Here is a 14,053-nt window from a genome sequence, read left to right as displayed (position 1 = left end):
TCCCTGACCAAGAGTCCCTCCCCAGCTTTCCTGGAGCCCCTTTAGGGACTGGAAGGGGCTCTAAGGTCTCCCTGGAGCCTTCTCCAGGCTGAACACCCCCAACTCTCACAGCCTGTCCTCCCAGCAGAGGGGCTCCAGCCCTTGCAGCATCTTTGTGGCCTCCTTTGGACGTGCTCCAGCAGGTCCATGTCCTTCTGCTGGTGGGACCCCCCGAGCTGGAGGCAGCACTGCAGGGGGGTCTCCCCAGAGCAGAGCGCAGCAGAGGGGCACAATCCCCCCTCGCCCTGCTGGCCACGCTGCTGGGGATGCAGCCCGGGGTGCCGGGGGCTTTCTGGGCTGCCAGCGCACGTTGCCGGCTCATGGGGAGCTTCTCATCCACCAACACCCCCAAATCCTCCTCCTCAGGGCTGCTCTCCAGCCACTCTCCAAATCATCATTAATTCCTGCTTTACTCCATCACATTAACCAGCCCCACTGTAGAAACCCACCTTCCCCCCACAGCAGAGGGGACCGTCCTGGTGTTGTGGGGACAGAGCGGCTCTGCCCACAGCATCCTTTCGATGCCGATAGGAAATTCAAACAATAAAGACCAAACAAAAGGGTCGTTCAGCTTTTCCAAGCTGTCATCCGAGAAACCCAATCACCAGCAGCTGCCACCGAATTTTGAGGACCTGAGTGTGTGCGTGTGTGTGTAGTGGCGTGGGACACAGTGCTGGAATAAAAGCAGCCCCGAGCGGGTACCGGGATCTTCATCCTGCATCGCTCAGCATCGCCCCGTGTCCTTCGCCCACCACGTCCCTCACGCTCTCCTCGTCGCAAACCGCAAAAGGCGCGCTGACGCCTGGAGCCATTATCGCTGTGGGCGATACCGAAGCGCTCATTAGGAGTTTTAATCCTGTTTTAATGGTCCCCGTATCGCTGGGCAAACCGTGCTGAGCGGGGTCAGCGTGCTGCAGGGTCACCTTTCCCGCAGCCTGTTTGCATCCCACTCTACTAATTGGGGTTGGGGTTTTTTTTGCAGATAACGGCGGGCACCGCAGGGTCAAAACGTGCGCAAACCCCTCGTGCCCACCTCTCCCCGGGGTGTACACGCACGTCGGCACCCAACCGTGTCCCCTTCCCTGTCCCAACTGGGGAGACACCCCCATAAATGGGGAGGGGGGTGGGGGAATGCACACTATAGGGGGTCCCACTGCTGCTTGTAACGGCTTTGGATGCCGAAATGAAAAGCCAAAGTGATGCTCACAGACAGGTGGTCCCTGGTGGGGATGAAGGATTTGGGGTGCTAAAGGATGGAGGGGGGCACGGCAGGGTGGCACGGTCAGCACGGTGATTGCAGCCATCTCCCCCCCACCTCGCCGGGTGACGTATTGCTATTAGCCGATGTTTGCCGTGTCCTTCTGTCCCTGGGTGTCACCTGCCTTGGCCGGGTGCCTACTGGGGGGGTGGCGGACGGGGCAGCGGTGGTCCGGTCCGCTCTTGGCACCGCAGGTGGGGTGCGCGGGGGCTATATAACCCACCGGGCGTTTGCCCCGACAGCCCCCGGCACCATGCGGATCCTCCTGGTGCTTCTCTGCACTGCCTCTGCCCTCTCCCAGGGTGTCACCAAGTAAGTCACCGCAGCGAGTAAGTCACTCGCGGGCTGCCCAAGGAGGGGGGGGGGGGGGGAAATGAGCACTCAGAGCCTTTTGAGAGCTTTGGGAAGGGGATGTGAGGGCTGGGAAAGGGCACAGAGGAGGTGGGGGTGCCTGATGGAGGGTCTGGTTTCTGGAGGTGCTTTGGGGTTTTGCAGAAATCCCCCCGACGCAGCGGTTTGGGGGAGTCCACCGTGCTGCCGCGGTTGGGTCAGCACAAATATTGAAGGTGTCGAGTGCTGCTTGCAGGAGCTGCAGGCAGCAAAATCCTCTCTGACTCGTATTTTTCCCTCGGTGCTTGTGCCAGGCTGCCCTTGGAAAGGGGGAAGAAGCTGAGAGAGGTCCTCAGGGAGAAGGGTTTGCTGCACCGCTTCTTCCAGCGTCACCGCTACGACATCGGCACCAAATTCCCACATGCTTTTCCCAATGGGACCGAAGTGGCCACCGAGCCCCTGGTGAACACCCTCGACGTCAGTGTTGGCTTTGTCCCCCAATGGCGCAGCCCCGGGGTGGTGGTGGTGGTGGTTGTTTTTGGGACACCCATCCCCATGTCTGTGCTCTGCATGGACCAAACCCAAATCCTTTTACCCTAAAGCCTTCAGTTCACGTCCTTTACCCCTTCCTGCCCACGCTGGTGGCCCTGGACAGAACCAGGACACTGCGATGTCCCCTCAGCAGCTCTGCTAGAAGCAGGGTGTCCCCATGAAGAAGGGGACCGTGAAGGCTGAAAGGGGAAGCTCCAGGTTTAGTCTCATGCCTTAATAGCAACCCTTGCTCCTGCCACCCCACAGATGGAGTACTACGGGACCATCTCCATTGGAACCCCACCACAGGACTTCACCGTGGTCTTCGACACCGGCTCCTCCAACCTCTGGGTTCCCTCCGTCTCCTGTTCCAGCCTGGCTTGCCGTAAGTTGGGGCAGGCAGGGGCTCCCCGTTTCGGCAGACCTGGGTCCAACAGCCCGTCCTGGGCTTATAACTGCATGATCGAACCCAAAGATTGGGGTGATGTGGCCAGGGGATCAGAGGCCACCTAGCCAGTGGTGCTGGGTCCACAGCATCTGTGAAATGCACTGGAGGGATAAGCATTTGGGGTGTAGGACCTCCTCAGTGCTGTACTCCACAGGGTGATGGGCTTAGTCCTCAGTGCCTCAGTTTCCCCATCTGTCCGTAGGGGGTGATGGGTTTTCCTGCAGATCCCTGGTTGCTGGAGGAGTGGAAGGGACGTACAGCAAGTCCTCACAGCTAAATTGTTCCTGAAAGGAGGATAATAAATGGCAGGTCTAAACAGCAATTCAGCAGGGTTCCTCCTCCCACGCTTCCCTTAATGGCTCAGCCTCGCTCAAAGTCTTCATTTCTGATTTTTCCCACTTACCTTCTAGAAAACCATCAGCTGTTTAACCCGTCACAGTCCTCCACCTATGAAAGCACAGGGCAGAACTTGTCTATTCACTATGGCACCGGTGACATGGAGGGCATCGTGGGCTCCGACACCGTCACCGTGAGTGTCATGATGGCATTTCCAGAGGGGACCCTTTGTGCCTTCTCCACCTGCTTAACATCAATATTGCAGTGCCCGATCCAGCCCTTACGGCATCCTCCCTGTCCCTAGGTTGCATCTCTCGTGGACACCAACCAGCTCTTCGGCTTGAGCACCACTGAGCCCGGCCAGTTCTTTGTCCATGTCAAATTTGATGGGATCCTGGGCTTGGGCTACCCAAATCTGGCTGTTGATGGGATCACACCGGTGTTCGATAATATGATGAACAAGAGCTTGCTGGAGGAGAACCTCTTTTCAGTCTATCTGTCCCGGTAAGCCACGGGGGTCTCAAGGGCTGGGAAAGGTAGCAGATATATCTCATGCACATCTTTGCATTTGCTGGTGGCTCCAGCTCCTCTGCTGTCACTGCTGCCGTCCAGCTGCTGTCTCTGTGCCATGACATGCAAAGGCTGGGGGGCCCGTAGCAGGTGGCCACCAGACTCACCAAATTTTGCCCTCTTTTGGGCTTGTGGCTTACCAGAAAACCTCTCTGGTTTCCAGGCGTGTGCCTCCACCCATGGCTCCCTTTTCCCCTTTTTTCTGGGTCCAAAGGACCTGGCACACACTGCTGTCGTGCCACCACCTTGCTGACGCTCTGTAATTAGGAGGGAACCGTGGCATCGCCAGCAGCGTTTCGCCCCACGGGACACACAGCCCTGCTGATTCAAGCTGCCTGCGCTGAAGGCACATGCCAAACCCTCCACTGTTTTTCTTTTTCTGCATCATCCAGGGAGATGACAGGGAGCGTGGTCATCTTTGGGGGAATTGATGAGTCTTATTTCACCGGCTCCATCAACTGGATCTCCGTCTCTTACCAAGGCTACTGGCAGATCTCCATGGACAGGTAACAAAACAGTTTTGCCCATTTATGGTCATTTCTAACCATTGTTTCTAAAGAGACCTGAGACCCATTGATATCAGAGGCTCTCCACTGGTATCCCCTTGGCTGTAGGATGCAGAAGGTCAAGTGGCCAAAATCCATGGGACTTCGGTAACTGCCAGCTAAAATGTGGGTGCTTTGTGCCCGGGACACAGGATAGTTCTTCTCTTGCACAAAGCCAGGGCTCTTGGGTATGTCCCTGGTGATAAGTAGAGCAAAATTATGGTCCGTGAACTACTTTTGTTGAGCTCGGTTGGGTCCCAGCCGCTGGGCTGCGTTTGGTGCCTCAGTCCCCCTGTGTGCAATGGGGCTGTGACACCATCTGGCATTGCAGACTCCAAGAAGCGAAAGGCCCAAGGGCAGCACTTTGGGTTCCCCAGCTTTAAGTCTTATAAAAGAAGTTCGAAAACATCACTAAGATCCAGCTGGTTATTTAACAGCCCTGTGCTTTGTCTGTCCCCCGCCACCAGCATCATCGTGAACAGCCAGGAGGTTGCGTGCGGCGGTGGCTGCCAAGCCATCATTGACACCGGCACTTCCCTCGTAGCTGGGCCACCCTCCGGCGTTAGTAACATCCAGGGTGCAGTGGGGGCCAGGCAGGACACGTACGGAGAGGTAAGAGCACCCATGGTTTGCTCTGCTTGCCCGGGAGGCAGCCTGGCACCACCAAGCCCAGCGCCAAGCCTGCTTCCACTCACATGGAAACCGCATCTCTGCTCACGGCAAACCAGCCCCGCTCCCCCGATACCTCCAAGAGAGATCACCATGAGACACTCCCAGTCTCTAGTTCATACTGGTGAAATCAAACCCCTTCACTCCTTGCCTTGTGAACATGTTTCCCACCTGAGAACCTCTTTCCTCTGCTCTCCTCAGTACAGCGTGAACTGCAGCTCCATTTCTGCCATGCCCGATGTCATCTTTGTCATCAATGGAGTTCAATATCCTGTGTCTGCCTTGGCTTACACTGAGCAGGTAAGGGGGAACCAGCTGGTCCTGGTTTCGTGAGCCTCTCTCAAGGTCCTTCTACTTTCTCCAATGGCTCTGGTTGCCCCGGCTTCTCCCATTCCCATGGGAGACGGGGGATGGATGGCCATGGACTGCCAGAGCAATGCAAGAAAAGATACTAGTCCACATTTCCCCCATTTGCCTTTTCTTGCTCAGATGCAGAATGACCAAGGACCTTGCATCACCAGCTTCCAGAACACCTCTGGGGACCTCTGGATCTTGGGAGATGTCTTCATCAGGGTGTACTACAGCATCTTTGACCGGGCCAACAACCGCATTGGGCTGGCCAAGGCTATTTAGATCCACTGTGATGCCAGCAGTGCTGTGGTTTCATCGCACAACCAGACAACAACCATGATTTTGGTGCAGTAAGAGATTCTCTCTCGTAAGGAATCCCTTGCTCACGCACAAATAAAGTGTTGATGGTTCAGAGTTGGTGGCTGCACATTTATTTGGGATAAAATGTCAGGAACTAGGAAGGAGCTGTCGTAGATTTGCTGCTTCATGGTGGCTACAGAGCATTTGGTCAACGCAGCAAGACTCGGGCCTTTGGGAGGTGCGGTTGTGGCCTGCAGGGGCTGAGCGGTGGGTCTCTGGGAAGTCAAGGTTGGCTCTTTTATTGGGGTTACATCAAGTGGGCGATTCTGGAAACCCCAAACTTCCATCCAAGGAGGATGAACTCACCATCCCAGACACAGCCCATATCAGAGCAGATCCCTGCAGACCCACAACAATGTCCCACCAGTAGCTCCCTGTCCCTTGGCTCAAGGTTTTCCCCCTGTGTCCCCTACGTGGTGTCCAATAGCCCAAAGACATCTCAGGGCAGTGACTCCCCCAGGAGGATGTGGCTCGGCTGGAGACTTCCTTTGGACCGCCCAAGAGAGCAGGGCAAGAGGTGCCTCTCACCCAACATGTGCCCTCCCATCAGGAAGCTTTTACAGAAGCACATCCACAGCTGTGCATGGGTAGAGGTGATGTCTTATTTCAGTTGCCATAGTTTAGAACAAGCCAGTTACGCTTAGGTGTTTCTCCATAAAGAATCATCAAGTAAATGCCCTTTTCCCAATAATGAACCAGTCTGTGCTATGAGATGGTCACCAACAGCCTGGAAACACCAGCCAGTCCTCAGTTATAGACTTTACTGCTGTGCAAAAAGCCCACCAAAACCTAATATATTTATTTTATGATCATTTTCCCTTGCAACGGTCAGGACGGTTCCTTCTCTAATGCTGTTTCACTCCTTTAAATTTGCAGTTCCCATTTTTGAAAAGGAAATTACCTCCATCCATCTAAAACCCTATTGAAAATGGAGACTGCCTCTTTCCTCTCGAGCAGCTGCAATGAAAGCGCTCAGCGGGCGGCTGGGAGAGAGACCCAAAAGTCTCCGCTGCTGCTTCATTTCTACTCTGATGAAGGCTGAGGGTCTATTTGCATTATTTATCGATAAATGAGGTTCCATCTTGCAGGAGACTGCTCACCCGGTGGGAACAGGGATGCGGAGGGAGAGATCCAGGTGGTTTGGGGTTGGAAATTAATTTTTCTCTTGTCTCACTGTGCAGAAGTTGTCCTCTCTTTGAGCCAACTAGAAAGGAGTATATGATGTGGGATGGTGGAAATGTGATTTATCCCCCCCAGCTCCCTGAGCTCATATAGCCCTGGGCCACTGCGCCCCAGCAGGTGGGAGTCCCTTGTGCCCAAAAGTCACCCAAGCAACCCATGGATCAGACTGTCCCAGCATAGACAAGACCCAACAGGAGAACCCAGGGGCTCCTGGTGAGAGGGACAGGAAAGGGGAGCTGTGTCCTTGCCCCGGGCAGGACCAACAACCCCAATGCTGTGCCAGGAGGCAGCTCCTAAACCCTCCTCTCATGCCACTCTGGCACCGGTGCCAAGAGTCCCCGGCAAATGCCTCCCTGCAGTGGGCTTCTTCCATGAGCGCATCCCCCGTGGCCGCAGCATCCCTTCCCACACCCACACTTGCACATGCAATAAAGAAATGAACCAGCTAAAGGCTTCCAAACGTGAATTAGAGAGGGGGAAATACATGTCGGGACTGTCTACATCCAAGGAAATCTCTATCCTGGAGTGCCACCTCGTGGCTGAGGTGCCAAAACTGTACTCATGTGCATTGGGGATGTGCGGGAATATCTGCCCTGGGGGCAAAAAGGATGCTCCAGGGCTTGCTTGGAAATTTCAGCTCGGAGGAGGAGGGAGATGCTTCTAGCTGACAAATATTTCACGTGTGACCACAAATTCCAACTTACTCCAGGGATAAAAAGCAATCAGGACCTCTTTCTGATAAAGTCTGCTTTTTAGCTTTTTCTGTAGCAGTACAAAAATTCACGTGGGAATTCAGGCTGCGTGCTAGAGGACATGACAGATTGGCTCATTAAGGCTTGACTCAAGAATAGTACAGTTAATAAGAGCCTTTTATGGATTTCATTGAGCTTTGAGCTTTGGGCCTCTATTTGGGAAGGTACTAAGCTGCAAATTGTGCGGGGAAATGAGTTTTCTGGCAGGTTTTTATCAAGGACCAGCTGAGTGTTCACACTGGGTATTCATAGCCTGGTTTTCCTCCTCTTCACTTCAGGATAAATCGGAAATAAGCTAATGGGTTTGGAGTGGTTTAGTGCCTCTGACCCCATCCTCATAGCATAAATCAGGGAATCACCTTGGACCTATTCTCCCACAACGGTCGGCGTAAGCCGCAGCGCTGGGGAAACCCCTGCAGAGCTTCTCCTCAGCCCACAGATGTGGAGCCTTCACGTCTATAATGTCTCATGTCTCAACTCCCACACACGATCCCCAACTGGGGACCGGCTCCCGGGGAGCAGTACAAAGCCAAGAACAAGAAGTTGAGTCCAAATAAACAATATTTTCTGTGTGCCAGACTTGGAGCATCTATTATTTTATTTGAGAATAAAGTTTACAAGTCAATAAGAATCAGGTTGTTCATCCATCCACCCATCCATCCGTCCATCCTCCCATCCGTCCATCCATCCATCCATCCATCAATCCATCCATCCATCCATCCCAGCACCATTTTGGTCCCTGTTTGCTAAGGGAGCAGGAGCAGTGAAGATGTGCTCATTGCGAGCGGGCTGAATATTTCCCAACCCAAACCTTCACCGGGGCTTCTTGTGGTGACTTCCCAAGCAATAAACACCAAAAGTGCGTCAGCTTTGACAGGCTGGGAGGGAAGTTTGGGGAGGGGAGCGCTAAAAAAAAATAAAATAACGTAAAAAATTCAAGCTTTCTAGAGGAAAAGGAGAAAGACCTGTTATGAAATAAAAATAGTGACGTGGCAGAGCTGCTGGAGAGCTTTGAGGGGTGAACGGAGAGGAGATGGGGATGTCTCAGGGTGCTGCTCTCCAGCCCTGCCTCTTCCAGCCATCCCCGCAGATGATGAGAACTTGAAGATGGTGAGAAGGAGATAAAATAGCTCTCACAGCTCCTCCTCCTGTTCAGGATGATGATCTGGGGGTTACGAGGGATGGGTTGAGGAAGAAGATGATGAAGGGATGGGAAGAAAAGGGAGATTTGTCCCAGAGGGAAAAAACCTGTCCTGAAGGAGCTGTGCTGGTCATGTCCCAGATCCATCCCCCTGCGGTGTGAAAGACCTAATTGCAGAAAGACAGTCCACAGAAAGACCCAAAAACCAAAATAACAACCTCCCCCAAGACCAGAGCCAGCAGAAGCTCTGCAGCGGAGCTGGCAGGATGCATGTTTTCCACCACTGGGAAAATCCCAGCACGCCCAAACTCACATTTTCCATCAGACCGGGAATTTAAAAAAAAAAAAAAAAAGATAATCCATCTTTCACGGCTCCTTTCTGAATGAAATTGCAAACCAGAGATGCTGGCACATTGCGTAATGATCGTGTGGAACCTTTAGGAGATGAAACATCAAGTATAACAGATGTGGGATATAAAAGCGGATGTGTAGACACTGCATGAGAAACTGTGATTTTAATGTAGGCAGAAACATCAAAAAAAAAGCCAAGTGAAACAGTGAAGTTGGAACAAAATGTTTTCGTCGGAAGCAAACCTGCTGGCATTAGAGAGAACGGCAAAATGATCTGTTGCTGGTTTCTCCCATCAAAAAGCACCGATGGAAATTTGCATGTTGTAGAAAACCAGAAGGGCCTTTTTCCGATGGGGAACGCCAGTCCCCATCACTCGGTGCCCCATTTGCAGCGACATAAGCGACAATAAAAGCTACAAGGTCACGGTGGCTCGTCCCCAAAGGTGTTTGTACACCACATAACCCCTCAGTTGAGCATTTGTTGCAGGAGAAATCTCCTTTCCTCTCTCAGAGCTCAGTTTTCCATCAGAAACCCCAATGGGCATTGAGCCACGGTGCACTGGACCTCTCTTGGTGGCCCGTGGCCACCACGACCAGTCACCATCCTTCTCCTCCTAATCCCCCCGGCACGGTGGCTTAGTCCCACCCATCACTGCCCACCCTGCCGTGCCAACAAAATTAATCAGGCAGGCAGATAAGGGAACTCATCCAGCTAAAAATATAACAATTATTTTTTTTTTTCCAGCTTATTTTTCAGCCAGAGCAGTCCCAGGTCTGGGAATCGGTCGGACCCCCGGATCCTGAGCGGTGGGTGGGGAGGAATTATTTAAAACAGATTAAGAAAAGCAGGGAGCTGGACCCACCTTCATGCCTGGACAGCTGGGTGCCACCGAGCAAAGCATTTCATGTCATTTTGCCCTTTTTTCCCCCTCTCTGGAAAATGGGGGAAATCTCTGTATATGGGAAACTCCGCTCTGACGCCACGGACAGAGAAGCGAATTGTCAAGCAGATGAGCATCAAATAATAAAAAACAGACTGATGGGCAGCGGAGAGAGATAAGAAAGATGGTATTTATTTGAATAGCCACAGGATATCAGAGATTGAAAAATGTCTAGAAAAAAAAAAAAAAAAGCAGCAGCACATTTGGTTTTAAAAAAAATCAGAGCGTGCAGATGTTTTATGCCTTATCCAGCCAATCCCACCTGACAGTGAGTAGTCCCATCATGGCCCCGACCATCATTTTTTGGCCTTGTCTCGAGGGTAACCCCCATTGGTCTTATTGAGCGACTCCATGCTGCCATTCCCCGTCACCACGCTGGTGAGTATTCGCTCCACCTCCCCGGGCAGAATTTGTTTCTCTTCATTCTCTGTCTCCCTGTGGTAGAAATAGTTGAAGTTCGAGACGATGACGGGCACGGGCAGCGCAATGGTCAATACCCCTGCAATGGCGCACAGAGTCCCCACGATCTTCCCACCTAAGGTGGTGGGACACATGTCTCCATAGCCAACGGTTGTCATCGTGACCACGGCCCACCAGAAGCCGTCGGGGATGCTGGAGAAATGGGACTGCGGCTCGTCCACTTCTGCGAAGTAGACAGCGCTGGAGAAGAGGATGACGCCAATGAAGAGGAAGAAGATAAGCAAACCCAGTTCCCGCATGCTGGCCTTGAGAGTCTGCCCCAGGATCTGCAGCCCCTTGGAGTGCCGGGAGAGCTTGAAGATGCGGAAGACCCTGACCAACCTGATGATCCTCAGGATGGCCAAAGACATGTTCTGCTGCCCGTTGAGTTCACTCTGCTGAATCAGCTCGGTGGTGAGCGTCACGAAATAGGGGATGATGGATACAATGTCGATAATGTTCATGATGTTCCTGAAGAACTCGGTCTTGCTGGGGCACACGATGAACCGGACGAAGAGCTCGAAGGAGAACCAGATGATGCAAGCAGTCTCTATGACGAAGAAAGGGTCTGTGAAGGTGCTGTGGGCCAGCAAGGTGTCTGTCAGATTCTTAGAAAGCTCCTGGGTGGACTTAAACTCCCTTTCCTCCCTGAACTCTGGCAAGGTCTCCATGCAGAAGATGATGATGGAGATGACAATGACCAGGACGGAGACCAAAGCTACACCCCTAGCCGCACTGGAGCTTTCGGGGTACTCAAAGAGCAGCCAGAATTGCCTATGAAAGTCATTGGTTGGTAAAAGGGTCTCAGGGTCCTTGATGAACCCTTCATCCTCCCTGAACTGGTCCATGGCTTCGTCGCCCAGCTCATAGAAAGTGATTTCATCAGCAAAGACATCGATGGGGACGTTGGCTGGGCGCCGTATTTTCCCACCGGACTGGTAATAGTACAGGATCCCATCAAAACTGGGCCTGTTCCTATCGAAGAAATATTCATTCCTCATGGAGTCGAAGTAACGCATCCTCTTTTCTGGGTCCCCAAGCAAGGTCTCAGGGAACTGGTTGAGGGTCTTGAGCCGCGTCTCAAACCTCAGCCCAGCGATGTTGATGATGACTCGTTGGTCCCCCTCATCCATGCCCACCCTCTCCCCCACCAGGTGCTCACTGAACTCGGCGGAGAACCTGGAGAAAATGGTCTCATTGTTGGCGTTTTCGCTGTTGATGAGGATTCTCAAGTTGGAGAGGAGGTTGGCGCAGCTGGGATGGCCTTTCCGCGACTGGCCGGCCGGGCTGAGGTCGTTTGAATAACAGGGATCCTCCACGATCTGATCAGCGTTGTCAAAACTGACTAGTGCCACCTCCATCTCTTTCCAACTGGACACGTCCATCATACACTAATCAGATTAGCAGCATAAATCCCCGGGTCGGAGGCCGGAAGCTTGCGTCTTTCCCACGCTATGAGGATCTGCAAGTGAACGGAGAGGGAGACAGAGCTGAATTGTGCATATCGCTTGGCTCGACTGAAAAGAATAAAAGAAATCTGAGGTCAGAAAAGCCTGTGTTTTTTTTTTTTAATGGAAACATTAATTTCATTGACTGGCGAAAGCCTTATACTTCCAGCAAGTCGTTGACCTCCGCATCCTGCAAGCCCTTTTGGCGTGGCTTCACTGCCATCATTAAACCTCCCAATACTGTTTGCAGCACCCAAGGACAAAAGGTCAGGCAGTAGCAGAGGATGGTGGTGAACCCAGTTGTCCCTCCCAGCCTTTCACCAGCAATCCCAGCCCCGCAGAGCAAGGGGTCATTTCAGAGATTTCCAGGTGCAGGTCCAGAGTTTGGAGCAGGATTTGGAGGTATTAAATGTGGGTGTCCTGGTTAGCAGCAGCCCTTGCTCCAGCCAGGAAAGGCATTGGGTCAAACCCCAGGAGGTTCTCAGCCCGTTGCAGCTGGGTCAACCAGCGTTGGGGAAGCAACTGTCAAACTGGGGACCACACTGGGATTTGGGGAGTGCATGAGGAAGGCAGGTCAGGAGGCGAAGGACATGACCACCAGCCTCAGAGAACCCCTTTGCTCTGCGTGAAGAGGAGCACGAACTGGGACCCCTTGTGTTGATCCAGACTTTGGGGTGGGCAGTGGATGAGGTGACATCCTCCAGAGCTCTCCTAGGCCTCCTCCGTGGTAGACCTGCTATTCCCAGCCACAGGAAGAAGACAAGGAATCTTTCAGGCCATGGGGTGGATTCTTTCCCAGACCGGCTTTGTCAGGTACTCAATGACAGACACTGTGTCCCCAAAATACTCCTGGGTGCACATCTCCCCGACATGCTGCTGCTGTTGTACTCAACTCAAAGGCAAAGGCAAAGAGGAGCCCAGGGACCAGGACAAGTTACGGAGCTGGGAAATTACCTGTCCTGTCTCAGGGAGAAGCATGAATAGAAATTAGAGGTTAAGGGGGAATGTTTTTAGGGAGATTTGCCCAAGAGTGCACTTTCCGAGCAAATTCAACTCCCTGATTTGTTTTCCCTCCAGGTCTTTCCCCCACAGATATATTTTCCAGGCATAAGAAACCATAGAAGGACACACACAGCTGCTCCGTGTGACCGCAAACCACCAAGGGCACGCTGGCTTTCTTACCCAGTGAAGTTCAGAGAGAGAGAGCGAAAAAACCCAAATGCCCTCGACTGCCGAGAATAGCACCGCAATTTAGGCCACGTCTGCGCGGAGCAGCAGCGGTGCTGGGGTCAGTCCTGCCATGGGGATGCTCTCCACCACAGGCTTTGCCTCGTGCAACCACGGGAAGGGACTCATCCTGTCCATGGGGACCGAGCTGCACCCGCCGCCTCGACCTCCCTATTTAACTTGAAGCCATTTGGGGCTCTGAAGTTTCTCCTTCGCCGTTCCCCAGCAGCGGACTCATCCATCCGTGCCCATGCACTGCTGGTGAAGTTGGGTAGGACAGGCTGGAAACCCAAATTCGTTGCAGTAGGTGTTACCCATCCCGGCTTGTGACAAATCCTCCCTCTTGTGCTCTCAGCATTACAACCCCAAAATCAAAACTTCCTACAGGAGACAGCATCCACATCCCAAACAAGGGCTCAACCTCAACAGCATCGTGAAGTTCTGGATTTGGGGACAAGTCCCACAATTTATCATAAGGTACTTAAAGATCATGGGTTTTTTTGCTTAAAAAAAATAAAAAGCCATGGAGCATGGTTGTTCTTAGACATCCATCTCCATAAAGCTGCTTCTGGCTGGTTTTGTGCCGATTTTCCCCCTTGGGGACATGTAGTATTTGGGGAAATGTGGCAGAAATGATGCCTGGAAGAAGCAGCAGTGCAGTTTTGCCCCCTCAAAGCAAAGCTGAGGAGCCCCAAGGACTCCAAACCCAAGTCCTCCAGCCCCAGGGATGGACACGTGTCCTGCTTGGGCACAGCGGCTCTCCGAGGGGCCACATTCAGCTCAGGCTTGACTTTTCGGTGGCTCTGTTGAAGAGTTGTCGCGGGCAGGGTGAGACGTAGCATCGGAGCAATGGGGGGTGGTGCAGAAAGCGTGACACAACCTCTGCGGGGTGACGGCAACTGAGAGCTGCAGATAACCCACGCTTCAGTGCCCATGTAGCAGCAGGAGGCAGGCGAAGGGATGCTGCGAGACGCCTGGCCCCACCAAAGCTCTTAGGAACCTTTCAAGGGGGAAAAAAAGCATTAAAGAAAAAAAGAGAAGCAGCACAGATCTTTCCCCTCTCGTGTGCTCTCGTTTGTTTTTTTCTTGCTACAAACCACCAAGGATGATTTTTA

At 52.9% G+C, this 14,053-nt stretch overlaps 2 protein-coding genes across 2 annotated transcripts; one reads left to right on the top strand and one right to left on the bottom strand.

The window, feature by feature from the left end:
• The first annotated feature begins 1,550 nt into the window (after window positions 1-1,550).
• Window positions 1,551-5,359, top strand: LOC104292356 (embryonic pepsinogen-like). The gene is made up of 9 exons (XM_009891722.1): window positions 1,551-1,609; window positions 1,942-2,104; window positions 2,426-2,543; window positions 3,017-3,135; window positions 3,247-3,446; window positions 3,905-4,018; window positions 4,525-4,669; window positions 4,928-5,026; window positions 5,222-5,359. The coding sequence occupies exons 1-9, from the start codon at window positions 1,551-1,553 to the stop codon at window positions 5,357-5,359; spliced, it is 1,155 nt and encodes a 384-aa protein (XP_009890024.1).
• Window positions 5,360-9,914: 4,555 nt separating this feature from the next.
• KCNA10 (potassium voltage-gated channel, shaker-related subfamily, member 10) lies at window positions 9,915-11,724 on the bottom strand. Its single transcript, XM_009891721.1, has one exon. It carries the CDS (start codon window positions 11,649-11,651, stop codon window positions 10,101-10,103), a length of 1,551 nt encoding a protein of 516 aa, XP_009890023.1. The 5' UTR covers window positions 11,652-11,724; the 3' UTR covers window positions 9,915-10,100.
• Window positions 11,725-14,053: the final 2,329 nt, after the last annotated feature.

Source organism: Charadrius vociferus, unplaced genomic scaffold, assembly GCF_000708025.1.
Source record: "Charadrius vociferus isolate BGI_N301 unplaced genomic scaffold, ASM70802v2 scaffold819, whole genome shotgun sequence".
NCBI classification, from domain to species: Eukaryota; Metazoa; Chordata; class Aves; order Charadriiformes; family Charadriidae; genus Charadrius; species Charadrius vociferus.
The sequence above is the reverse complement of the archived record's forward strand: the minus strand, read 5'-3'. Positions and strand labels throughout refer to the sequence as shown.

Coding starts and splice junctions, on each gene's coding strand:
- LOC104292356 (XM_009891722.1), top strand. CDS start 1,551: ATGCGGATCCTCCTGGTGCTTCTCTGCACTGCCTCTGCCCTCTCCCAG. Junction 1,610..1,941: donor CTCTCCCAGGGTGTCACCAA/GTAAGTCACCGC, acceptor TGCTTGTGCCAG/GCTGCCCTTGGAAAGGGGGA. Junction 4,670..4,927: donor GGCAGGACACGTACGGAGAG/GTAAGAGCACCC, acceptor TGCTCTCCTCAG/TACAGCGTGAACTGCAGCTC.
- KCNA10 (XM_009891721.1), bottom strand. CDS start 11,651: ATGATGGACGTGTCCAGTTGGAAAGAGATGGAGGTGGCACTAGTCAGT.